This window comes from Daphnia pulicaria, chromosome 11 (assembly GCF_021234035.1).
Source record: "Daphnia pulicaria isolate SC F1-1A chromosome 11, SC_F0-13Bv2, whole genome shotgun sequence".
In the NCBI taxonomy this organism is placed as follows: domain Eukaryota; kingdom Metazoa; phylum Arthropoda; class Branchiopoda; order Diplostraca; family Daphniidae; genus Daphnia; species Daphnia pulicaria.
Window position 1 is genome coordinate 1,229,172 of NC_060923.1, and position 24,379 is coordinate 1,253,550.

At 40.1% G+C, this 24,379-nt stretch overlaps 7 protein-coding genes and 1 non-coding gene across 13 annotated transcripts; 2 read left to right on the forward strand and 6 right to left on the reverse strand.

Moving 5' to 3' along the window:
• Positions 1 to 1,039: 1,039 nt before the first annotated feature.
• On the reverse strand, positions 1,040 to 3,164 carry LOC124315341 (gamma-butyrobetaine dioxygenase-like). Its single transcript, XM_046780968.1, has 7 exons — positions 2,610 to 3,164; positions 2,343 to 2,540; positions 2,123 to 2,259; positions 1,933 to 2,038; positions 1,666 to 1,868; positions 1,429 to 1,595; positions 1,040 to 1,356 (listed from the first exon to the last, which is right to left on the reverse strand). The coding sequence occupies exons 1-7, from the start codon at positions 2,925 to 2,927 to the stop codon at positions 1,181 to 1,183; spliced, it is 1,305 nt and encodes a 434-aa protein (XP_046636924.1). The 5' UTR covers positions 2,928 to 3,164; the 3' UTR covers positions 1,040 to 1,180.
• A 249-nt stretch (positions 3,165 to 3,413) lies between these two features.
• LOC124315593 lies at positions 3,414 to 4,489 on the reverse strand. The gene is made up of 3 exons (XM_046781366.1): positions 4,323 to 4,489; positions 3,750 to 4,253; positions 3,414 to 3,681 (listed from the first exon to the last, which is right to left on the reverse strand). The coding sequence occupies exons 1-3, from the start codon at positions 4,326 to 4,328 to the stop codon at positions 3,544 to 3,546; spliced, it is 648 nt and encodes a 215-aa protein (XP_046637322.1). The 5' UTR covers positions 4,329 to 4,489; the 3' UTR covers positions 3,414 to 3,543.
• A 991-nt stretch (positions 4,490 to 5,480) lies between these two features.
• On the forward strand, positions 5,481 to 7,115 carry LOC124315545. The gene is made up of 7 exons (XM_046781294.1): positions 5,481 to 5,708; positions 5,801 to 5,876; positions 5,954 to 6,025; positions 6,107 to 6,196; positions 6,272 to 6,523; positions 6,588 to 6,800; positions 6,905 to 7,115. Exons 1-6 carry the CDS (start codon positions 5,607 to 5,609, stop codon positions 6,779 to 6,781), a joined length of 786 nt encoding a protein of 261 aa, XP_046637250.1. The 5' UTR covers positions 5,481 to 5,606; the 3' UTR covers positions 6,782 to 6,800; positions 6,905 to 7,115.
• Positions 7,116 to 7,260: 145 nt separating this feature from the next.
• Positions 7,261 to 7,363, reverse strand: Trnat-cgu. The gene is made up of 2 exons: positions 7,328 to 7,363; positions 7,261 to 7,296 (listed from the first exon to the last, which is right to left on the reverse strand). It is a non-coding gene; the product is annotated as a tRNA-Thr (tRNA).
• Positions 7,364 to 8,391: 1,028 nt separating this feature from the next.
• LOC124315504 lies at positions 8,392 to 9,728 on the forward strand. The gene has a single exon (XM_046781226.1). The coding sequence runs from the start codon at positions 8,533 to 8,535 to the stop codon at positions 9,421 to 9,423; it is 891 nt and encodes a 296-aa protein (XP_046637182.1). The 5' UTR covers positions 8,392 to 8,532; the 3' UTR covers positions 9,424 to 9,728.
• Positions 9,729 to 12,081: 2,353 nt separating this feature from the next.
• Positions 12,082 to 14,473, reverse strand: LOC124315388 (bestrophin-2-like). Its single transcript, XM_046781039.1, has 8 exons — positions 14,375 to 14,473; positions 13,887 to 14,088; positions 13,635 to 13,769; positions 13,369 to 13,535; positions 13,158 to 13,312; positions 12,982 to 13,059; positions 12,681 to 12,911; positions 12,082 to 12,614 (listed from the first exon to the last, which is right to left on the reverse strand). The coding sequence occupies exons 1-8, from the start codon at positions 14,385 to 14,387 to the stop codon at positions 12,450 to 12,452; spliced, it is 1,146 nt and encodes a 381-aa protein (XP_046636995.1). The 5' UTR covers positions 14,388 to 14,473; the 3' UTR covers positions 12,082 to 12,449.
• Positions 14,474 to 15,467: 994 nt separating this feature from the next.
• Positions 15,468 to 19,557, reverse strand: LOC124315133 (aminopeptidase N-like). Its single transcript, XM_046780579.1, has 11 exons — positions 18,853 to 19,557; positions 18,608 to 18,763; positions 18,139 to 18,462; positions 17,891 to 18,074; positions 17,670 to 17,829; positions 17,531 to 17,612; positions 16,745 to 17,453; positions 16,489 to 16,685; positions 16,093 to 16,404; positions 15,943 to 16,021; positions 15,468 to 15,852 (listed from the first exon to the last, which is right to left on the reverse strand). Exons 1-11 carry the CDS (start codon positions 19,368 to 19,370, stop codon positions 15,661 to 15,663), a joined length of 2,913 nt encoding a protein of 970 aa, XP_046636535.1. The 5' UTR covers positions 19,371 to 19,557; the 3' UTR covers positions 15,468 to 15,660.
• Positions 19,558 to 21,012: 1,455 nt separating this feature from the next.
• On the reverse strand, positions 21,013 to 24,327 carry LOC124315326 (alpha-(1,3)-fucosyltransferase C-like). Of its 6 annotated transcripts, none has more exons than XM_046780932.1 (4): positions 23,960 to 24,327; positions 23,778 to 23,837; positions 23,521 to 23,703; positions 21,013 to 23,459 (listed from the first exon to the last, which is right to left on the reverse strand). In XM_046780932.1, the coding sequence occupies exon 4, from the start codon at positions 22,375 to 22,377 to the stop codon at positions 21,016 to 21,018; it is 1,362 nt and encodes a 453-aa protein (XP_046636888.1). In that variant the 5' UTR covers positions 22,378 to 23,459; positions 23,521 to 23,703; positions 23,778 to 23,837; positions 23,960 to 24,327; the 3' UTR covers positions 21,013 to 21,015. The 6 variants fall into 6 exon arrangements, with proteins under 6 accessions (XP_046636888.1, XP_046636887.1, XP_046636884.1 ...); XM_046780931.1 differs by having other exon boundaries at positions 21,013 to 23,450; positions 23,778 to 23,840; XM_046780928.1 differs by having other exon boundaries at positions 23,778 to 23,840.
• Positions 24,328 to 24,379: the final 52 nt, after the last annotated feature.

Here is a 24,379-nt window from a genome sequence, read left to right on the forward strand (position 1 = left end):
ATTAATTCGTTGTGCTTAATTGTTGAAAGACTTGGACGACATGTAGGAGGCGATCGCGTCTTTTGAATTTGCTATCCTCTAGCTCCACTCGTACCTATCGTTTTGTTTCCGTTTTTCACTTTAAAATGTTGAGTGTGAATGAACCGTCCTTCGTATTTCAACGAGTGGGTGGCGGATATGTGTGCCCGTTTCGTTAGTACGTCATTATAATTTCGAGACGTTGATAAGTGGAACCCATACATGTTTGAACTTTGGCTCGATCGAACCGCCCGCACTTTGATTAACTGCCATAATCCTGCAATTGTTATCAAAATGGGAGGCAGTAGAAACAAATAAGCTAACCGACTTTAATAAACCTACGCAATAAGTTATATTGTATAGTCATTTGACTGACAGGAACGAGAACTGTTTTTATCTTATTCTTACGCAATTTTGTTATGTCACTGGGACACTGGCCTATACGTAGTTTTTTTTTTACATATCATAAAATGTAGAAAGATTTTATTTGGGTAGGCCCAAACGGATACAGAGCATGTACGCATATGAAACTTCAAGATCGAATAAGCCTTAGACTGGAGATCAAGAATTCATAGCATTCATATTCTGCGGTTATGTCTTGTTGTGTCTGTGGCACTGTTATAATACGTTTATAAAAAAAGATGGCACACGGTTTACTGTGTGTCGTTGTTTAACTATAAATACCTAAATGGGTTTGAAAATCCTTTCTTTTTTTGACGGAAAGCCAGACATTGCCTAGCATATTATATTCAAAGAAAACTTATAAAGAAAAATAGCCAAGTGTTCGTCCAACATGATCCCTGTTTGATAAATACCAAGTTAATTCAAATAGGTGGAAGACTCGTGACGCTATTACAAATATTATCATAATTATTTCCCCCGAAAATCCCGTCAAAAACGAACTGATCAAAGAGATTTTGTAAATTTTTGCTGCTATCATTGATTTCAAATGGCATCATAAAGGATAATTTCAACTAAACTATTGTCTGATGTTTGATAGAAAAACAATCTTAGTATGGAATGATGTTCAGACCTAAGGCAGCCGTACAAATAAATTTATTCAACCTAATTCCACTCATTTATTCACTGGCAGACATTTTATATTTGTTATAATTATCACTACATTAAATGCATTATAATATCCCAGGTTCTATATTTGACTTCATGATAAAACCTTTACCCGCATTGCTTCCTTGTTGGCTTTCAACACACGAATTCTAGAACGGGCTTCATCCCAGTCAACATAAGCTCCCTGGACGTGACGTTCACCTTGAAGGTGTTGGCCAAAAGCTGTCCGGCCGTGTAGTATTCTTAAATTATCAAACGTTACCATTTCTCCTGCAAAGAACGTTATTCTTCAATATTTAAAAAAAAAACCTAAATATCGTATTTGATTAGATGGGATATTACCTGGTTGCAATTTGAATGTGACTAGGTACTCTGGATCAAGCGCCATATCATAAAATTTTTTCAAAGCCCGGTACCAGTTCTCAACCTGATCGATGGGGACAGCCATATGGGAATCTCGTTGAGGTTGGCTGTAATTAATGCGTCTGATGGTCCCGTCGCTTGACTCACTAAGGAAAAACAAATTATTTTGTTAACCAACGTTTGGTTCAAATTGTAAAAGCGGTTTAACATTATTACCAAATAACAGGAGAATGGTGAATTTTGTGGAATTTGTTGCCATTTTCCTGACCAATGTCTGTCCACGTCACCCGAGTTTCCGTCAAACATTTGTAGGTTTCAGGATCGTTTTCTCGAAGCCATTCAGCAATTTTAAATCCATCCGTCAGAAGACTGTCTCCCCCATTTCCTTTATATTGGATGTAGCAGTGTAACAAGTTAATCTTCCAGAAAAAAAAATTTACGTTAATCTTAATTACTAAATTCGAAAATTAACTGTGAATTTACCCCTGGTTTGTATTCATAATACGGCAAATCAGTATGAAGCTGTAAATATCCTTGGGTGTAAGCGACATTAGTGGCATTAGCTTTCGCTAGAACACTGAATTCCTCACTGATGTGGATAAAGAAGAAAATTTTAACACAAATCCAATTAGAGTGGAACACAAATAAATAATACCCATGACAAATCATTTACCCATAGTGAGTTTTCTTAATGAATCCGACTCTCTTGGCCAGGATTCCAACTTGCCCCAGACTGTGGGGGACATTTTTAAAAAGGCAGACACCCCACACATCTAGTGTGTGAAGCCAGTCTAGGAGAGTATTGTCATCCTGCATTTTAATTAGGCGGGTTTAGAGGGATATCTACTATTTTGGTATGGCAGAGAATAATAAAAACTGAATTATTATTTTACCTTAATAACAGCATTAAAGTCCAACATGGGGATGTTCTTGAAAAAACTTGCCCCCCAAGTACTGTAAGGTGCTTTATTGGCATCTAGCCAACCTTGCTGATCTTTTTGGTTGAAACTCCTTTGCTTTAGCCATTCCAAGTTGTATGCACTTTTATGACCATCTTCCCATTGAACCTCTACTGCATCCTTGGTTGTAGCCTGAAGTTATAAGATAATCATCAAAGATTTAACACATTTGAAAAAATAATAATATGATTTCAAACTTACCACATGCTTAAACTTTTGATTAACTTGAAAATGTGAAAAATTTATTGTTCTGGATTGAGATGACTGATCGAAACATGCTGGGCATTGGCAATTATCTCGCAGCCAAACTAGGGGATATTCATCAGTCAACTTGTCTTTCCAATTAACAACCAAACGGTTAGTATTTTCTTGAACCCCAACAGAACATGCAGTAGAAACCAGTCTATTAATTGATACAAATTGTTGAAGGTGATAAAATGGTTTAAGTGATTTAAGAGGGGTGGATATTGCACTGGACAGGCAAGAAGGTATTCTGCACATGAAATGTTTTGCTGCCATCGATGTAATTCTTAGATGTTCGAACGTGACTGTACAAATTTATAATTAAACGTGCATATTTCTCATACCTAGAGAGAGCAGCGTATGAATAAGTTACATCAGCTCGGAACAGAACGATAATAAGTTGATTTAAGCTGTCGACTTATCAAGATAAAAAAAAATGAATTATCTCACATGAATTTATGCAACAGTTTGTTTTGACTTTTGTTTCGTGTGTGAAACTGTGAACTCAAAAACAAAAAAAAAACAATTGAATCGCTTGCTGCGAGGCCAGCGAAAAGCGTTTGCTTCGCCATCTGTTGCTGTTACTTGTTGATGCATGATTATATTGCCAGTTACCTGCGTTAACCAGGTATTCGAAACTTCGAAAGGGTATTTCCGATTTTGGTTTGATTTCTGTTATGGTTCTTTTTTATCGGTCAAAAAATATTGAGAAAGATTTCAATGTGACATTTGCAATACTAAAAAATACGAATACTGCGCAAGTTTGGTAAAAATACTTTATTGTGTCACTATTCTCCGGTTATTATTTACAGTCAACAATTTTGTCCAGCATGTCAATTATGGTTAATAAAATAAGGTTAAGTTACAGATAAAACCAATGTGATCACTTCAGTCAAGCATTTGCATACGCTTCAGTTGGAACCGGAACTGCAGATCCATCGGCAACCGTCTCTTTGTCGTTTCCTGATGGCGGGTAAGGCGCACCTTCAGCAACCGCATCTCCAGCTCCGGAGTATTGCATCACCCAAGTCTATGCAAAAACGGATAATATGAAAGTGATGTGACAACTTGAAAAAAGTGAATTGTGTCAAATTTTACCCCATCAGACATCTGCTGAGCACCAGCGTATTGAAAGTATTGCGGGCCAGCAGCTCCGTTTCCAGCGGGGTAAACGGCATATTGTTGGGGTAAAACACCCTGGTCAGCAACAACAGCAGGGATCTGGACAGGAGCTGCGTAAGTGGCGGCCACGTTAGCCGAAGCGGGAGCGTACATGGCGTATGATGCAACTGGAGGTGGTTGAAGATACATCGAGCTGGAATAGTCGACGGCCATTGGCTGTTGGCGTCCATCCATCAGAGTTCCATCAGAAAATGTCAGTGCGGGAGAAATGGGCAGAAGTCGGTCGGCAACTGCTGAGGCCGTGTCGTCAGACGCGTACATCGGAACGTAGACCTTCTTGGCTACCAGAATGATTTTTCGTGAATTCGGTGCTGACGTTACTTTAGCTGCTTTGTCAGACTTGCCGGACTTGAGATTGAGGAACCACGCCTCCGAAACGCCGACCAACAAGCACAACAATGACAGGCTCACAATGACAGACTAAGACATTAATAAAAATATTAAAAGCTAATAAATTTAAAAGAGTAATATTTAACATTATTTTAATACCTTCATTTTGAATAACAGCTGGATGAGACTAGTTGTGCCGGGAATGACAGAATGTGATCTGCGTACTAACCAGTACGTTACGTTGAGCTTTTATCTCCTCTCATCGAATCCATAAATCACCTCTAGCTATTTTCCTTAATTAGTTTTTCAAGGTGATAGACTCCGTCTGGTTTTGATGGAGGAGGTGGAGACCGATTAGTATGACTAGACTTTATTCAACTTGAAGAAAGATTCAAAAAATTGGCGCGCACCGTTGAAAGATATCGCTTTGTTAGTTTGTATTGCTTTTCATATTGTAGTGGCACGTCGTTCGACGATTAGCCCTACTTGTTTCGTCGTAGGTTATCACTTATCACCGGATACTTGTTGATTAGTGGTTATGTGACTATTTGGCATCGTTTTTTTTTATTGCATCTTGCGACTTTCCGTGAAGAACCGACTCTTGCTTCATTTCATGTGCCAATATTAAGAAATGGAATTTTATCTAGAATCACCAGAATTTCAACTTTGATTGCAGACGTCTGTTAACTTGTATTGCAAGTGAAAACATTTTCAAGGTTTGGATTTATCGGATGCATCGGTCAATCGGCGGTCTCATCTGGATGCTGGAAGCACCGTCCCCATACGTCTTCCAGCTTTTGCAAGAACAGCATAAGGTTTCAGTCACAATCCGAATATACAGTCGATGATCTTTTCCGTCTATTGGCTCGCTTCTTTCAATGCATCCTACCGCATTCCTCCAAAGCCCAGCGTTACCGGCCATTTTCAATTGTGTCATGCAGACGACAGCTGCACTGGATCAAGATGCCAATATAACGCCAAGACTTTGATATTGTTATTCGGGGTTATAATCAACCATTATATGCACATCTAGTTTCCCACTGTTCTCTTCTCAAAGTTGACCATCACACAATAAAGCCGGAAATCTACCAATACACATTTCATGTAGACGAAAGATTCTCCGTTTTTTATTATCGTCTACGGATTTGTGTTGTGACTAGGCAAGAGCGGAATAAGCTTTGATTGGTGGTTATTAGAAAACAAGGAAATGCTGGCGCTTGCTCATCTTCCGGTATTACTCGTGCTCATTCCCGACTCACACGTGTGACGTCACGTAGTTGACCATTGATAACTGGACAGCATAGACACGTGTGTAAGATTAAAACATAATCTTTCGCTTTGCCTAGGTACGCTCGCGTAATTTCCACTTAACACGTTCTTGAGATGACCCAGCATGAGCAACGGTCAAAACGAGTTCAAAAAGACGAACGGTACAAATAGCCGATGTTTGGCTCTGGTAAATTTAGTCGCCATCGAGTTCTGCTGGAAGTAGCATCACTCTGTCAGTTCCGAATAAAATCACAGATCACAGGTTCCAAAGAAAAGGTAAATTTAATGAATTTCAATGATTTTGTTTTGTAATTTTTTAAACGTTCAGTTGTGATTTGTGGAAACTAATTGTTTTATTAATTTTTCAGATGGGATTTTTCATCGGTTCTTCTGACAAGCAACAGGAAGATAATGATATGCTTCTATACGTTGAAGACGCTGAAGGTATTATAATCTGGCCTTTTCAATTAAAATGTATTTAAATATCCTCGATTAATGAATTCGTTTTGTGTGTAATGTAGCTAATCAGACGGCCACGGAACCAATCCCAGTAATAGAAAACGAGGCCGCAGAAAATCCAGCGGAACTTAGTGGTTAGTAATTCATTTTTATAAGAAAACATTGAACAAGATAATTTTGCATTTTGTCAAAAGATGATATTTCTTTTCTTGTAGAAACCCAAATTATCGTACCTCGTCCTCCGACCCTCGTACCGAACCCAACAATTCCGGAAGTTGTTATTATTGACGATGCGGAATCGATTGGTTAGTTTCCCTTTAAACATTTGAATTTTTTCATTTCATTATGATATAAAGGTAGCATATTTTTACATCTTCTAGAGATTCAAATTAACGCTTCAGCCAGTAGCTTCACCGTCTCGCCAAGCAGCGACAGGTCGCGGGCTCGGTACAGATGCAAACTGTGCCATCAAATTAAGAGCGGACACACCTGTCCCTACAAGAATTCCGGTGCTACTGCTGCTACTCCTGTAGATGACGTTGCTGAGGAACCACTCGTAGGCTCGCGGACGGCATCCAATCGAGAAAATCTTTCTCGGTTAGCCCAAAGAGTCGATGGTGATGAATCTTCTGGTAAGTTGAAATATCTGAACCGACTGTTTGCCAATTATGCATAACCAAACAAAATTGATTATAGATCCCGACTGGGTCGCTCCGAATGGAAATAATACGCCATCGATGCGAACTACACCTAAACGAAGCGGCAAGAGAAAGCTCACGTCAACTACCAATGAAAGAGAAGAGAATTCGACACCCAAAAGAGCTAGAAAAGTGCACGAATGCCGAAATTGCCACGTACCTATGAAGGGACACAAGTGTTACCTAAACTAAATTTATCGCTGAAAGCAAGGTAATAAGACTAAATAAATAACATGTTTTATTTCGTTTGATTGCAACATTTCGCACTATTTAAGTTATTTGGTTCTAATGTAATTTTTTTTTTTTTTATTTCAGGCAGAAAAGTCTCTGATGAAGAGAATCCTTGACTACACCGAGGTTAAAGCCGCCGATCGCCACTTTTATCATCCGTTTTACAATAAAATGATTTATTGTATATTTTATTTTCATAGAAAAGCTTATTTAATTTTTTTAAAAATATCACTCTTTCTTATTATGTGTACATATTTGTAAACTACAACTAATAAAATTTTTTCCGCAATTTTAAGTACGAACTTTTATTGAATTTATTGTTCTGTGTCAAACCATTTTGAATATTTTGACATTTTTATGACCAATCTCGATTTTTATAAGACTCTCTCTATTTCTATATTTTTATAGCAGTAGTGGGTTGTCATTTGGATTTCAAAATTTGCCTCCTGAGAGGATTGAACTCTCGGCCTTTGGATTACTACATTGTAGTTATTCTTATAACTGTTATACGAGACCAACGCTCTACCACTGAGCTAAGAAGGCGTATGAAACGCCAATGGTTCCTAATCAAAATTTGGCGCTCGAATGGTTTAATTTTGGCACGTGATAGTCTGAAGAACCGTTATTCCAATGAATCGGTCAAGATAGGCAAGATGATAAGAAAATTATTCAATTACTCTGAAAATCACATAACGCTATGAATATTCCGGCCTCCCTCAGACTGGACTAAATTGGTTGTCGATATTGTGAAAGGCACCCAGCGCCAAGCCCAGCGCGATGGTACGCAATTTTAAAGACCTTACTTTTTTAAAAAGATATTTTGAACCCGAAACAGCAGATGGTAGACGTGACTAAGTTTGAATTTACACCGACCACTAAGATGGGTCTCATTACATTTGAAAACATACGTTACACATACATTATAACCAAACTAAGAAACTCAAAAAAAAGAGGAAAGAAAACAGAAATACCACACACATAAATTACATTTCTGCTGCTTAGAACCTTTGTACCCGCTTTGTACTGTATACACCAGACACCAGCACACACACGCGCTATATATAACAGTTTCTAATTTCCCTTTTTATTCTTTTTTGTATGTTTGAATTGTTTTGACTGCCGTTGGGGCTTGAAAAAGGAGTTGATCATTTGCTCGATTTATATTTCCTTCCTTACTTCTTCCGTTCTTCGTTTATTTCATCCTCTATATCTTTTGTCCTTATCCTATAATATCACGCACTTAAAAATCCAAGTGTTTGTTTCGTTCCTTTTTTCTTCAGGCGTGAAAGGAACTTGAAAATATGGCAAAAAGTTACTACTCTTATGTTTATTATAACAAACAAAAGCATCAGACCATCTGTGCACTATGGACCTGAGGTTTAGACTGGCCTCTGTTACAGTACGTGTTCGCTATCAGTCGGATGCATCAGTGGGAAGTGGGCGTTGCTCTTGTGTATTCCAAAAACCGCAAGACGATAGCCGGAGCCACAGTGTATAGTACGCAAATAGAATCTTCATGGCAGTCAGCTTTTAGAAAAACGATAACGCCGGCAACTATAAAAGGGTCACCAAAAAACAGCAGCCTCCCATTTCAGTCTAGAATTTAGTCTCGTGCAGAGCGTGTTAGCAGCTTGTGTAATAATAAGAGGCGTTTCTTTTACAGTGTCAGAATTATTGTTATTTGGTGGTGTCCAGCAGCTACAGCCAGCCGAATGTCGCTGGAACCCTTTACGAGCAGACGTAGTGCACTGGTTTTCCTCATCTTACTCATCGTGGCTTCGATTTTCTTTTGTTTACAATATGTGGGAATACGAGCCGCTGTCGACACGGTTGTCGGCCGGCCGTGTCCGAAATCCCCCGACGTCGTCGATGATTGGCGGACCGTCAATGTGGACGAAATGACGGCGGAGCAGATGATGAGCTACTTCCTGTTTGCCAATCGCACGTCTTGCAGTCTGGCCCACGATTTCGGCGGCCATGTCAAGCGCAAGCCGGCCGGACTGGACGGACAGAAAGCCGTTTGTCTCATTCCAGCTCAAGTGGCACCGCCGGCTGGCGACTGTCTCGTCTACTCCTTCGGCATCAACAACGAGTGGTCCTTCGACGACCAGATGGAACGCTACGGCTGTCAAGTCTACGCTTTCGATCCTTCGATGAAAGCCGACGATCACGACCGCAGTCCGGCCGTCCATTTCTTCAAGCTCGGACTCAACAGTCGCGACTCGACCAGCAAGAAAGGATGGCACTTCCGCTCGCTCGCCTCCATCTACCGGATGCTGAAGAAGCGACACGGTGAGCACGTCATCGACTATCTCAAGATGGACATCGAGTACGACGAGTGGGCCGTTATTCCTCAGATCATCGAATCGGGAATGCTGGACAAGGTCCGGCAGCTAGCCGTCGAGATCCACCTGTCCACCGAGGATTCCCTGACTAGGATGAGGGATCGCGTGCGCATCATACGCTCCATCGAAGAGCGGGGAATGATCCGCTTCGATTCCAAGTTGAATCCTTGGTTCGCTGGGAATTTTAAACTGTTGGGCGTGTCTGGTCCTCGAGGCTACGAGATCGCTTGGTACAACAGCAAGTTTTTAAATGCCTGATCGTCATATAGCTAGCTGGGATTATTGTCAATTATTTTTGTAACTCTCACTTGAAAGTCATCAGTATAAAATCGTGAAATTCGCATTGCGGTCTATTGTAGAGCAATTTCGTAGCGATTAATTATGCAAAGATTTGACATGTTGAAAAGTTTATTATGTCCAAGAGGTAATTTTTTTTTAAATATTGGTGTTGATTTAATGGTTCTGTTATTGTTTGTAAATAGTGTTCATCAGTGATTGGTATGGGTCTCAGCAGATTGGGAGTCATCTTGCAGTTGACCTGGCAATAAAAGTAACGAATCGTCTGTTGAATGGGTTTTGCAAGTTTCTGAACTCTTGGCCTCTATCAAAGGCGGACAAATATCAGCAACGTAATTGAGTCCTAAATGGACCGTCTGTTAGAAAACATTTCAATTAAAAATGTGAAAATTGTTTTGATTAAAAAAAGGAATGTGGGATAACGAACTCTGAGATGTCGGGTGATGAGAAAGTTGAGATCAAAATCCTCATCAGCGTCTCAAAAAGGGTTCTTGATCTGTTCGGCCACTTTTAAGAGGCCAACGTAGCAAATGAGTTCCATGATTGTACCAACAGGCAGGACAATGTCAATATCCTCCAACGACTGAAGACTAGGGCCCGTGTACTGGCGGGCCATCAGACAGGCGATGAAATAAGAATAAGTCGATAACGTGCAAACCTTATATTTGAATTCAGCTTAGGAAATGAGTCGAAAACAATTTTTAAAATAATCTGTTTTCAATTTACTTGGGTGTAGATCATAGGAATGCTGACCCAGTTGTAGCTCCAAAGAGCTCCGCAATTAGCGCGAAATTCTAGAAATTCCTACATTTTTTCAAATTAAAATTCGAATCATAGGCTTGTCAGTTTAAAATTTTCCAGTTAGACAAGGTTTGTGTAGAAAAATCAAACCTCCATGATGAGTTTAACCCCGGATTCATTCTTTAAGATGCCAGCACTGACAGCTTTATTGAGCGCCGAAACGAACCAAGTTTTGCAGGTACCCAAAATAAATTGACGACTGGAATTACAGACTCGTAAATATTCTCTTTCTTCTTTTGAGTCATGACTCCTTTTACCAATGAAAAATAAGAAGGTATTTAATTTTTGTTTTTATTTTAAAGGAACCAAAAAAAATCTTGAATTTCCGGTGGATAAATAAATTCACAAACCTTCTTCGACGAGGCTCTGAAAATTTGGATAGCGACGACGTACGACCGGCGAGATGGAACGCAACAAGAGGATAAGCATTAAAAGCGCCCGGCGGACAAGTCCATGTCTTAACTTTCAAACTTCCTCTCCATCGCCAGGGATGTAAATTTGAATGGTAAGCATCAGTCTTCCGCATATGCCAGAGTACAAATCGAATGATAACTGATTTTCCATTTACTTATTAAAATGGAAAGAAATCTGTCATCATTCTATACTTGTCTGGCCATGGAATCGTAAGATACTGCGCCCACCACCGACCAGCAACGGTAGTTACGTCAAAACCAAGGAGAAACGGCCCCGACAGATGGTCGATGTAAGACTGGAAAAATGCTTTCGAATCTACGAAATACCTGCGAATAAATATGCGTACAGAAATTATTAACTTTGAACTATAGAACGCGAACTTCTGTTTTTTTTTTATTAACTTTTTCTGATTTTCGTTGAGAACGTAACGGTAGATAGCGCTAATAATGCCGAATAAGAGAAGAAAGGTTACAAGTTCCTTATATAGACGACTTTGTAGACGGAGCGTCGCCATCTAAAGAGCATCCGGCCGATACTGATGTGATTCGACGTTGCGCCTTTATCCATTTCATCCGAATAAACTTGGGGTCCAGCAGCCGCCATCGAACCTGCAACGAGTTAACAATGACGACGTATACTCTCAATCGCAGTGCGTGAAAGGAATAATTATTAGTATATAAGCAACAGGACTTTGTATAATCTCACTTTTCAGACGCATCCTACTCTGTGTTTCAAAGGAAGTATTTTGGTGGGTCTTGGACGAACTGGCAGGCTGTGTATCTTCGTGAGTAGCCGAAAGAAAATTGTTGGCTGGTAACGTTCGTCGGATATAAACAATGACTGAACAAGTTGTGTAATATAGGCGACAGAGCATGTACAGTTGACGCACTGTTTGCTTCGTATAGAAAGAAGTTTTGGTTGTTGTCCAACTCCGAACAGATCGTTTATATATGCAATCTCTCATTTTATGACAGGCTCTCTTCCATAATTCAATGTTGATGCAATTGTACATTATTAAATGAAAAGGGTATAATCAATATCCAGATCGATGCGGAGATCCTTTCTACCTTATTCGCATGTCTATCGCTGTACGTGAAACTGATGAACACGCTTGGCAACAGTGAGGCTGACGTTGCTCATGATTGCCGCATAAAAGATGGACCGTGTATCAATAGCTTTTCCCGTGCTCGCGTACCGTGTTGGATACAAACCTATGTGACCTGATGTTGCCTGGATCCCGCCTGAGTCGGTGGTGCAATCATCGAATGGTACGCTTTAATCCCAGAAAATAAAAACAAGATAAGAAATATTTCCTGTCGATATATAGAATCTTACTCTAGAAACAGTTGACTTTCATCAAACAAATAACGACACTGAACTTGTAGAATAAATTATGGATCGTATCATCGATCATACATGGTCAGGTTGCTGCGCACTACACAGCCAACTTCACAAATACAACAGTTGAATCAAACAACTAAACGCGTACAACATGTTGTTAGATGTGTCCTGGGAGTAATAAAATCTAATAGCGGTTCAAATAATATGATACATTTATGTCCTCTGTTGAATTAAATCGTAACATGTTATTTTTGCAAGGAGGTGCAAAGCTGACAATAAGTTGTTTGTCAGGTTTCTCATACAAGCGCTGCTTTATATTATATTGCTGTGTGTCCATTTTCTAACTTGACAAACAATCGATATAGTTTTATCCGAATAAGGTCATGTTTTTGATTTGGTTGTGATGGTGTGTTTGTATGAAATCGCCGTTTTCAGCGATTATTAAAAGTGGTCGAAGTAGATTGTGGATGATCATGCATCAGTTGGCCTGGCATTAGCATGAGTGAATCGTCCGTTGAATGAACTGTGCTTGAATCGGTAGGCTCTATCAAAGGCAATCGAATATCACCTACGTCACCAAGTCCAAGATGAACCGTCTGTTGTGGTAAATTTTAATTAGAAGGACGAAAACTGATTCAATTTAAAAAATGGAGATAACAAACTCTGAGATGTCGAGTGATGAGAAAGTTGAGATCAAAATCCTCGTCAGCGTCTCCAAAAGGGTTTTTAATCTGTTCGGCCACTTTTAAGAGACCAACGTAGCAAATAAGTTCCATGATTGTTCCAAGAGGCAGGACAATGTCAATGTCTTCCAACGATTGAAGACTAGGGCCCGTGTACTGGCGGGCCATCAGACAGGCGATGAAATAAGAATAAGTCGACAACGTGCAAACCTTAAAATTTGAATTCATTAATTAGGTAATAAGATAAAACCATTTTCAAAATTATTTGTATTGGATTTACTTGGGTGTAGATCATAGGAATGCTGACCCAGTTGTAGCTCCAAAGAGCTCCGCAATTAGCGCGAAATTCTAGAAATTCCTGGATTGTTTCAAACAATTTATTTTTTAACGTTCTAAAGGATAATTGCTTGTAAAATGCTTCAACGAGCAGTCTAGAAATTCCTTTATGTATCAAACCTCCATGATGAGTTTAGCTCCATATTCATTTTTTAAGGTACCAGCGCTAACAGCTTCATTAAGAGCTGAAACGAACCAAGTTGCAGGTACCCAAAATAAGTTGACGACTGGAATTACAGACTCGTAGCACTGTTTCTCCTTTCGAGTCATAATCCCTGATTGATAAATATAAATAATAAATGATGAAGATGTAATCATCCAATCCACAGACCTTCTTTGACGAGGCTCTGAAAATTCGGATAGCGGCGACGCACTGCGGAAGAGATGGAACGCAACAAAAGGATCAGCATTAAAAGCGCTCGACGGACGAGTCCCTGTCGTAATACTCGAACTTCCTCTCCATCACCAGGGATGTAAATTTGAATAGTTAACATCAGTCTTGAGCATATGGCAGTAAAAAAAAAAATACCAACAAACACATTCCAATATTTAGTTTATAGAAGAAATCAAATTTAATCTTTGGGTATGCTGTATTACTTGTCCGGCCATGGGATTGTAAGGTATTGCGCCCACCACCGACCAGCCACGGTAGTTACGTAAAACCCGAGAAGAAACGGCACCGACAAATGATCGATGTAAGACTGGAAAAAGGCTTTTGATTCCTCGAAATACCTGTGATTGATGTATGAGAATTACATTAGCAATCGAAGTTGAATTTTGTTCGATTTTGTCATAAAAGTTGATTTAAAAAAAATAAAATTGCCAATCAAATATGTTAAAGTGACTTACTTTTTCTGATTTTCGTCGAGGGCATAACGGTAGATGGCACTAATTGTGCCGAACGTGAAAAGAAATGCGATTAGTTCCTTGTAGACGACTTTGTAGACGGAGCGTCGCCACATAATGAGCATCCGGCCGATGCTGATGTGATTCGACGTTGCGCCTTTATCCATTTCGTCCGGATAAACGGCGGATCCACCCGCCATCGAGTCTGAAACGAATTATCCAAAATGACATGTACACTCACTTCCATAAATAACTTTACAGGCCAAAGCGCGAAACAACGCTCCAATGTTGGCTTTAACCAAAATTCTCTTTTCTTTCATTGAGAAAAATCTAACCCTTCCCTCTCGATTACAAACAACAAAGACTGTACACCACTGTGGCCAACACAGGTGCGTTGTTTCGCGCTTTGGCCTGTAAAGTTATTTATGGAAGTGAGTGTACATATATTTCACGCAATCGTATAATAAGCGACAATTAATTTAAAGTCTCACTTTTCTTACACATCCTGCCGTCTAAAAATATTTGTTGAACCCAAATGCCAGAAATTAATTTTTTGGCCTGGAGGCAATGTGAATATGTGTGCCGTCGCACGAGTGTGGACACTTGACTGAAAAGATTTTGAAAAAAGACGATAGAAGATACACTGTTTGTTGGTGAAGCACGCAGAATAGTTTGGATTTCAGTCCGGGTGGTCGATGGATGTCGATCTCCGGATGCCCTCGTCTTTTATGGCCCCTAATCCACAATTGAGTATTGACGCAAGCAAGATGAATGATTGAATGGAGGCGCTGTGATCAATAGATCAATGCAGCCTATTCTCAGTTGTTAGAAACAAAGCCGCTTCACCGATAGTATGAATAAACCTGTACAATCGTGGGACGACAAAAAAAGATGTGAGGACTATCAATAACTTCTCAATGTCTATTTGTAATGAGATGCATCGATCTCGGAAGTAGACGCCTTCTACGCGCACTTTATTGATTTCGTTGATGGAGAAGCACTTGGGGTTTAACAGCATATTTAAAAGTTGAATATAGGTTTTTCCTATGGTCGTTGGTGTTAACTGATTTATTTTTTTATTTTATCAATTTAAATAATTTTCTTGTCGGCCAAAACTGGTCTCATCAGGGTACCGCATATCATAAGAGATTTCCTTCTTACCTGTGAGCAAAATCTTATGCTAAATTTTCTACCTTATTCCATTTTTGTAAACTGTACAAGTGTTCGCCTCTCATGTCAACCATATTATCTCGACTTTGACTTTTCTTCTGTCTTTCTTTTGGTTATGCCGTTATGCGTCGGAAAATCCCCGATGGCACAAGCCATAAATTTTTATTCCTTTATTTTTCTTATTATTTCTTTTTTAAATTTAAAAAACAGGTTTTTTTACAGGTTTATCGATACTTACAAGTTGACCGCTGGCGTGGCGTGTTACCCTTTTCTGTTTCAATCATAGCTTACTTAATATCCATGTAATTACGTCATAAAAGAACAGGAGCTACTGAATTTAGATATTGAATTATTACCGCTCAAGGTAAAATAATCAATTTGTGCCAAAGTCATTCAGGCGAAATCTCTTCGAAGCTCTTGTACATCTAATTTTATTCGGATATGAAATCGTTTCAGACATTTGGCAAATAAAAATCAAATTAAATACGATACGCAAGACGATAAGTTTTTCCTGTCGATCTCCCCAATGAGTCACCCCAAGCGCCATCAATAAGTTTTGAAATAACAAACGGAACGAATCAGATAAGACAGAGATGCTGATGAGGGTTCATTCACGCTTCAGTGGACCGATTTTCTTCGTACGCCCAGTGACTCTCCGAGCTTCCAGAACCGAATAGACCTGTTCCGAGTGCTTTTCAGCCCAACGAATGTTGGCACGAATGTCGTCCAGAATGCCAGCCGTGACGGAGCGGTCAAGTTTCTTATCTCTTTTTTCAAGGTCGGCTACAAACTGAGACATCTAAAATTGTTTAAAGTAAAGTAAATCAAATTAAAAAGAACCGTTATAACTATTCAATCGTCCCAATCAATCCGATAGACACACACACACCTCGTTCAATTCTTCCGGTGTGCTCAGGTATTTGGAGGCCGATGTGAGTAGCTTCAAATTATCGCCAGATCGCTTAAAACTGTTGATAGAAAAAGATAATATTAATAATTGACGCATTCCCCGACGGACTTGGAAAAAACTGGTTCGTACTGTCGTCCAAGTCTCTCCCAGTTTGTCTTGATGAAATTCAAAACCATGGGGCGGGCTAGCGGATTGTCAGCCATTTTTTCAATCATGACCAAGGAATCGCGTGAAGCCTGTTGGATTGTTGGGTGGAAAACACGCGAGAGGAGCTGCTTCAATCGGCCATGATCTTGGCTGCAACTCATGGCCGACAAGATTTTGCTCCGCTGAGATGCCCAGACGTCGTTGAGACTCATCCGCCAAGCCCATTTCCATTCGTCTTTGCCTCCGTAACGCATTACTAGACACCAATTCCGTTCCAAATTCTCCGTCATCACCCTTTTTATGACAGCACAAGTTTTTGAAATAATAAAAAATCGACCTATAGTTATTGGGGGGATGAAACATTCAAAAGATACAAACCTTTTCCCCTCTGGGCTGATGTTGTCATCCATCTGAGCCTGGAAGAGCCGGAATATTTTATCTACACAAACACCTTCACTCCACTGCAGACAACCAGCTGAGTCGAAAGGGTCGAACCCACCAGATCGAATCAAATTGTTATTTTCATTTGATTCCTCAATGTCCATCCTTTCGAATTTCAATTTCTCCATGTAATCCTGTGTAACGAGAGGTATAATGAATCAAAATTAATTAATAATGAAATGAATTGACTCACGTCGAAAAGTTCCGCTAGCGATCCGTTTTGTCGGGTTCGCTCCTTCATCCATCGCAAATGGAACTGGGCGGTAGAGCGGACGAACTCGTCGTTGACCATCGTCAAATACTCGATGAGTTCCAAAACCACTTGGTAGTCCATCAGTTCGGCAAGGGCCAGCGTGAAAGCGTCGTCAATCAATTGAGCTCGAGTCACTTGCGGGATGACCGTGTGATTGAGCACCAATTGGCGGGAGATTAGCCTCCAGTTTCGGTCGTCGTACAAGACGCGGGTGTAGCCGGAAAATTCACCGTTGAGGAGAATCCAGGTGTTTTCCTCTTCGCCGGTCTCCTGGCCGTGATGTCTGGACGCCGGAGGGAAATAAGGAATTTCCAATGTAGGACGCTCCGGGGTGAGCCAGACTCTTGGATAATTTCCTTGTTGACTGAAATCCGGCCGGCTGGCATCTGTCATAGAGATGGGGATCCACCACAAGCGATTGGCATGTTCATCCGTTGTGATGTTTCGGAGGACTGGATGGGGTAACTGAGACAATCGGATCCGACGTCCGTCGCTCATTCGAGTACAACGAACAATCGGATAAGCGTCCTGGGTCGTCCAGGAATTCATAATTTTTGTAACGTTCATCCCACGGCCGAATTCCCGGTTACGATGGACTTCTTCGTCCAAAATCTCCATGAATTTCTGACTGTTGACACTCTGGAATTGACTTTAAAAAAAATTATTAAATCACGTTAGGTTAATGAATTCCTGATTTTTTGAAAAATAGTAGAAATGGCCACCAACTAGCGTTCCATAAAAGTGACGACTGCATTCCTGAAATGGTCGTGTCCAACAAAGTTGCGCAACATAAGCAGCAAACCGCTTCCTTTTGGAATAAAGCATAGTGATAATGTCTCACAGTTAAATGGGAATTTGGTGTTACCTTTATTATAGGTAATGGGATCAAACATCATTTCCGTGTCTTCAATCTTCTCCACCTCTCGAATAACAGACGCCGCCTGGATGTGCTCTTCAATTTTCATGGCGGATCGAATGGCCGAGACTTGGGACATTTCAGCACGAAATGTCAAATTTGGCATGGCCTAATAAAATAAAATAATTAACCTGAATAAATTAATTTTCTTCATTCATTCATTTAATTACGTGTTTTGTCAGCTCGATCTCGAATATTCCGCACATGCCTTCGTAGAAAGCTATGTCCGACCACCAGTCGCAAGTCACCAAGTTGCCAAAGAATTGATGGGCCAATTCGTGGGCCATCGTTTGAACAACTTGAAATCGATCACCTTCACTATCGATTCCTTCCTTAAAGAACAGTCGGTTCTCACTGACAATCAATGAAATCGCAAAAATTTATTTTTGGACTTAATTTTCATTATATGCAAATCTACCGAAAGAGGATGAGACCCCAGTTCTCCATGGCTTCGAAATCCAGTTGAGTCGGAGCGGCGATGAAATCGATTTTGGGTAAGGTGAACGGCTGGCCTACGTATTTTTCCATGTAGTGCAACATGTCCGGAACGACATCTATCGATTGTTTGAGATGCGGTAGCTGATTCGGCCGGCCCCAGAAGCGCATCTTGACGGTCCGGTTGTTGCAGACTTTGTAAATCCTCTCCACTTTTTCGTAGTCGGTTACGAACAGGGCCAGCAAATAGGTGGGCATGGGAGGCGACCGGGAAAAGCTCGTCCATCTCCAGTCACGCGTGTTTTCCCTTGTTAGTATAATACGATCCAAAACGATAGAATGTGTATCGTTAAACCTTTTATGCTCTGTTCACCTTTTACAAGGGGACACCATTTTTCTATCGAGGAATTCCTGCGTTCATTTTGGCACATGAGAAATTTGACGGGACTTACATGGGACGAGTGTCCGTTTCGGGCATGTTGGAAAGAGCAGTCATGGCCTTGTCGTGGCCGATACTGATGTTGTACGTCGTTTTGAATTCTGGCTCGTCGAAACAAGGTAGAACTTTGCGTGCACTGCTCGGCTCCATTTGCGTGCCGCCGAACCAGCTGAAATGATCAAGTCAAATTACACAATTTAACGTCAATAAAATGAAATAAAGGACAGAGAAACAAATGAGCTTTATTTGTATGTATACCCTTGTATGCAGCAAGATGTATGGTCGTTTCGGTAGTTGGCACGGAAAAATCCCCTGCTGTCATCGTTCACCTTGGCGAAATAAAACAAACCCAAGCGGTATCTCTTTCCCTTGATCAAAGTCTCCTTGAGAATGATGTTGAGCTGCTGCTTCTCGGGCTCCTCTTGGATGACTGTGTGGGCTTCGTTAACCAGCTCAAACAATCCGGAGAAACAGAGATCCTCCAGCTGAAGGAAACGATCCTTGTTGTTGTTGCTGGAATTAAATTTGCCGACTAGAAAAACCTGTTCCACACTGACGTCGATGATGGTAATATCGGCTCCGTGCAACGTCACTAAATTAGTGGTTGTAGTCGGCTCTAAATCGATGAAAACGTGACCGCACAAACGAGGAGCGCCTCCGCTAATGATTGGCAGGAATGCCAGATCGTAATGAACAGGCCTCATGAGCGATCCAATCCTTTGTCCATCGCTAAAATTGGCCAATAAAAACAGGGTCAAAATGTCCAGGAAGCGCATTTTGTTTAAAAGAATTTTACTCGCCACTGATATGTCAAATTCAAATATTAACCAATGAGAAGAAATAGCCAATAATTAAAACTACTTATTTTTTAAAAACGGGAAAATAAAAGTGTTGATGATTTTCGGGAGAGATCGCTGTGGTGGACAGTCCACGAGCGACTGAAGAATCAGAGAAGAGCGGACTGATGATGACCATCGAGACAACAAATAAAAAGAAAAGAAAAAAAAAACAATAAAAATAAATGATAATAAAAACCCGTTGACCGCGGTCCACGAACCCGTTTTCCATTTATATTGTTGAGATGTGAACAATAAATTTGTTTTTTAAAACAAAGTCGAAGAAAGACAAAAAAAACTGGAATTTCAATGATAAAAGAGATATTAAAAAATCTTTCGAAAAGCTTCTTGAACCTTTAAAGCAAGTCAATCGAAGGGCGTTCCCAGCGTTACACAATTCTTATTCTCAGCATTGTATAAAATTGAAAATAACGACCATAAATATTCGTCCTTTTCTCGGGTAGTCGACGTTTTATTTCGACAAGATAATAGCCAAACGAAAACCCCACGAAGGACACAGCATTCCGACGGATTTATATGCATAGCGACACATCCTCACGCAAAATCTGCTAGTACACGCCGGTATATAACATCTTGGAAAAGCGCATAGTCATTGCAAGCATTACCCGGCCAATTCTTTGCATTGCTGCCACCAAATATTTCTCTCGAGTTTTCTTTGCGTTCTTCAAAGGACAACAACAAAATCCTAGTTGCTAGTCTGGAATGACAACTTCGTTAAAAACACTTGCGCAGATTAACGCTACTGGACGACAGCCAAACTATACCCGAAAAAATATGTTATCGACATCAGGTATCCAATATCTTGCCATGCTAATGACCGTGCGTGAAGAGTGAGTGGAATGAAACGAAACAAGTTGGTTCGCAAGAATTCGAGGTCAGCTGCTGCATCACCTAACAGGGAACAACCAGCAAACGCGCAACATTGTGTCGCTCGATTAAATGGAGGACATTGTTATTCGCATTTGTGGCGGGTTGATCCACAAAATTACATAACAGTTACTGAATATAAACCTGTTTTTACTTGTAAATTCTTTTGAGTTGCCCTGGCTGTGACTTTTAAAAAGCAAACGGATCATTATAATGCTGGTACCAGGACATATTCCATCAAAGTCAAAATCACAAAAAGTTAAATTATCAATGTCCAACCGACTTTCTGTAAGAGATTATCTTGTCGATCTTGAGATGTCTAACACATGCAAATAATTTTAGAATTGATTGCCAAAAAAAAAGCCACGGTGACCACTGACCAGTTAAATCGTTTATTTTTTGCGTCTAATTTTTTTTTAATCCAACGACAGTTGATGAATTCTGCGATTCAACTTTTGAAAATGGTAAATATAATATTTTTTTTTTAAATGGCCTCAGCAAATTTATGTTAATGGTTATAATAAAGGCGACACGTGCGTTACCCATAGGCGACTGCACTGAAAGGAAGGAGAGAATATTTCAAAATTTATTTAAAATATTTATAGATTATATTAATATTTTAGCTAGTACATTGTCGAATGTGAGAATGTTATTACAAAATTCGATATCTAACAAAAAAAAAACAATTTTAAAAAAATTACAAGACAAATCCCATCAAATATAACAGCCAAGACAGGACTGGGGTCAGATAATTTCGATGGGAATTTTCCCAAGTTGAACTCAAATGGCGACACTGAGAATTCGGATGCCACTCTGATCTTATTTCCGGGTAATACTTGACACTCTCATCCTGGTGGAGTTTCTTACACAAATCGCAAAAACCATATCTGGCCATCTGGGGTTCCCCAGACTCCACTCGGTAGTGATTCTTCCACCAGAAATACTCGTTGTAGAGGGTATCGTTGGCATCGAGCATTTGCAAATACCTGGCCAGTCCTTCCGGCGTAAAGTCCAGGGCGTTGATGTACGAATGAGGAGGGGCGATCTCGCTATAGTTAGCCGCACCATACACGATCGGTATCATGTCGTGGTCCATGATTTCGAAGAACTTCTCCGTGACGTAATCGGTGCAAAAGGCATTTTCGAACGACAAATAGAATTTGTATCGCGTTTGGAGCATGTCGTAACATTTCGGATCGGAGATCCAATTGTCCTCGTTGCGTGGGCAACTAAAATTGCCGCACTTGCCGTAAACGTCGACAGGAATGTACTGACCAAGTTGGCGGACGTACGTTTCTCGCTGACCGCTTGTACGGCAGTGAGACACCATCCAGACAATCGGACGAGTTTTATTGGCCGCGTAATTTTTGGCTAGTGGGTGACGAGTTTTTGCCATCATTTCTTCAACTTGCTCGGGAGATTTAGGAGCCGTCGCTTCTGGTTCGATGCGACCGTACAGGAATTGAACATCCGAATTTCTTTTGTAAGTCATTGTCCAGTTGAAATAATTGTCTAACGACGATATGTAAAGCGGCATCATGACGGGCGTCTCTTGCGTGAGAAAAATGAATCGCTGATGTCTTCGCCGCTCGAAATTCGGCAACTGGAACATTTTTAAGAACAACATGTGGATGATGACGGCGTCGTATTCTTCGTATGGCAACATTGACGTGTCTCGAGTAAAAATTGCGCAATCGGAGACCTCGCATTTGTGTTTAACAAAAGGGGCGTGACCGATTCCAAAATTGGCGGTCTCGGTTCGATCAGCTTCGTTCCAAATCAAAATGTTTTTGTATCCAAGGGAGGTCTGGTTATTTGCTGAAATTTCTTTCTCATAATTCAAAATCACATCACGGTAGCTGTACCGTTCCGGATTACCAATCAGCAACAGAGACAGAATCATGAAGATGAGTAAAAGGAGTACAAAATATCGTTTAAATCTTTTCTTTGTCATTTCGATACCAAGCACAGTAAAACAAAAATATAAGTTGTTTTTGTTTGAATACTTTAAACCTGTAATAAAAGTTGAAGAACCACTATAATCCGTTAGACTATCCATATGCACATCGTGTGTATGCACTGATTCATGTGTGTCGAAAGACGACTCATCTATCAGCTATACCGAAATAGGGTCTCGTTCACTTTCACATACGCGTTATCTTGGCTGGTTCGCTCTTATCGATGTTTGTCGTTCAGTTTTATCGATTTGGAGTATGGAACATGCAGGTACTCGTCATCTTGAAAGCCAATTGATTTCACTTTACTTCCGGTACACAATTTCTCGACACGCCTTTGACCATAGTTTTTAGTTTAGTTGGTACTAGTAAATGTCCACTCACTGATCACAATTTTTCACTAATCACTTACTCAAAATAATTCCTTCAATGTGACACTTTGCATTTTGTGGCACCGAATTTTTAATTTTGAAATGTAATGTGCTTTACCTTATCAAATAGAACTCAAATGAATGGTGGAACATAGCTTGAAGGACAGACCATATGTACTTGCATCTCGTGGTGTCAGTGTGTCACTGCGATAAGATTGTTTTGCGCATGATTGTTTTACGAGCCAGGAAGTTTGAACGAGCTTCATTTTTGAAAATAGAAACATAGACAAGGATTGTAAATCATTACGTGTGTTTTCGTTGTACTATTACTCTATTAGTTGAAAGATTAGTGTTTAAATTCCTCCGTATCTTTCCGAGAATTATATTACGACGAAATGATGAATAGAGATACAAAATAATGAAAACAAAAGGTGAGCAATTACGCAAAAATAAACTGTGGCTTGTTTTCTTCTATGTGGCAAAATGTTAAATGACAAAGGTTAAAACAAAAAAATATGGCGATCGTTTTAAGCAATGTGTGGGAAGCTACGATACATCCAAAACATGGAGTTTTTGACCGGTTCTTCTACCAAATCATCGAAATTTGACGAGTACCTCTCGTGTTGGTCACCTTTCTCTTGTTGGCACTGCGTAGTCTTTGTTGCAATCTTGCACGGTTCCGACGACCGAGTTGTTTTTGGTTGATTAGATATTACTGGGGACGCTGTTCCAGTAAAACCCTTTGGAAAATCCAGTGGAAAATTCTTGGCCATGAAGTCGGGAATTGGGCTTACCACCTGCACTTTCTGATGTTTCTTCATAACACATGAAATATTATAATTTGAAATGACTCGATTGATTTTCAGGTGAAATTACCTTCAACATGATATTGCCATCTCTTTTTGCAGGAGGATATGTGGCTACTGTATCATTGAAAGAATCTTGGGAAGAATTACACTGGATTGATGAATCTTGACTTTGCGATAATCGGTGTGAAGCCACACTAAGCGAATTCACGTCTGAATTAACAGACACGGGGCAGCCATCGGGTTTCCGTTTCTTTTTACATTGCAATGATAATAATCCGTAGTATTATTGTAAACTTGGATGAATTTATTATTTTTATTGAGTACCCGTGTGACAAAGGAAGGCGTTAGGTTGAAATACTGAAGCTGAAACGAATCCATTTCCTTCTTCTTGAAATTGGCGGGAACGACAGGAATATAAGTAAAATGGGTTAGTGAAAACTACACAAACACATGACTACATCAATCATTTACAAAAATTTCTAATAAAAACATATGAAATGTGTTACCTTTGGGCAAGGGAAAAAGACCTGGCGCTTAGGTTCACCTGTCGTCGTGTCTTCTTCATTTCTCTGCAAACCCTGTTGTTTTCTAAGTTTAATAGCATTAGCCACTATGGTTTCCATAGCTTTATCCACTAATTCGTCCGCCGGGAACTTGGTTCGTTTCCCTCCCCTAACTTCATTAAATTCTTTCATTTCTGTTGAACGTCAATTTTCAGAAATATTCATCAAATTAGCATGTTTCACACATCGTCACTTGCTTGTTGTCAGAAAGATATATTCACATTAATCGACATTGTAACTCAGAAGTCAGAACCAAAGAGTGCTTAGCTTTCAAGAACTTCACATGACTTGCCAACATCCACGAGAGAACTAAACTAGACGACTGCTACAACTACAAATTTAAGAATTTTTCAAGTGTCTTAT

Bases quoted from the DNA above. Each gene is read 5' to 3' on its own strand.
- LOC124315593 (XM_046781366.1), bottom strand. The intron at 3,682-3,749 runs GTAAAATTTGAC...GTTTTTGCATAG, and splicing joins CTCAGCAGATGTCTGATGGG to ACTTGGGTGATGCAATACTC.
- LOC124315133 (XM_046780579.1), bottom strand. From the start codon at position 19,370: ATGCGCTTCCTGGACATTTTGACCCTGTTTTTATTGGCCAATTTTAGC. The intron at 17,613-17,669 runs GTAACACCAAAT...TTATTCCAAAAG, and splicing joins TCCCATTACCTATAATAAAG to GAAGCGGTTTGCTGCTTATG. The intron at 16,405-16,488 runs GTTTGTATCTTT...TGTCATAAAAAG, and splicing joins ATCAGCCCAGAGGGGAAAAG to GGTGATGACGGAGAATTTGG.
- LOC124315388 (XM_046781039.1), bottom strand. The intron at 13,770-13,886 runs GTAAGTCACTTT...CATCAATCACAG, and splicing joins CTCGACGAAAATCAGAAAAA to GTATTTCGAGGAATCAAAAG. The intron at 12,615-12,680 runs GTTTGTTATCTC...TTACCACAACAG, and splicing joins TCATCACTCGACATCTCAGA to ACGGTTCATCTTGGACTTGG.
- LOC124315504 (XM_046781226.1), top strand. From the start codon at position 8,533: ATGTCGCTGGAACCCTTTACGAGCAGACGTAGTGCACTGGTTTTCCTC.
- LOC124315545 (XM_046781294.1), top strand. From the start codon at position 5,607: ATGTTTGGCTCTGGTAAATTTAGTCGCCATCGAGTTCTGCTGGAAGTA. The intron at 6,197-6,271 runs GTTAGTTTCCCT...TACATCTTCTAG, and splicing joins TGACGATGCGGAATCGATTG to AGATTCAAATTAACGCTTCA. The intron at 6,524-6,587 runs GTAAGTTGAAAT...AATTGATTATAG, and splicing joins CGATGGTGATGAATCTTCTG to ATCCCGACTGGGTCGCTCCG.
- LOC124315341 (XM_046780968.1), bottom strand. From the start codon at position 2,927: ATGGCAGCAAAACATTTCATGTGCAGAATACCTTCTTGCCTGTCCAGT. The intron at 2,039-2,122 runs GTAAATGATTTG...TATCCACATCAG, and splicing joins ATTAAGAAAACTCACTATGG to TGAGGAATTCAGTGTTCTAG. The intron at 1,869-1,932 runs GTAAATTCACAG...TTTTTCTGGAAG, and splicing joins ATTATGAATACAAACCAGGG to ATTAACTTGTTACACTGCTA.
- LOC124315326 (XM_046780932.1), bottom strand. From the start codon at position 22,377: ATGGATAGTCTAACGGATTATAGTGGTTCTTCAACTTTTATTACAGGT.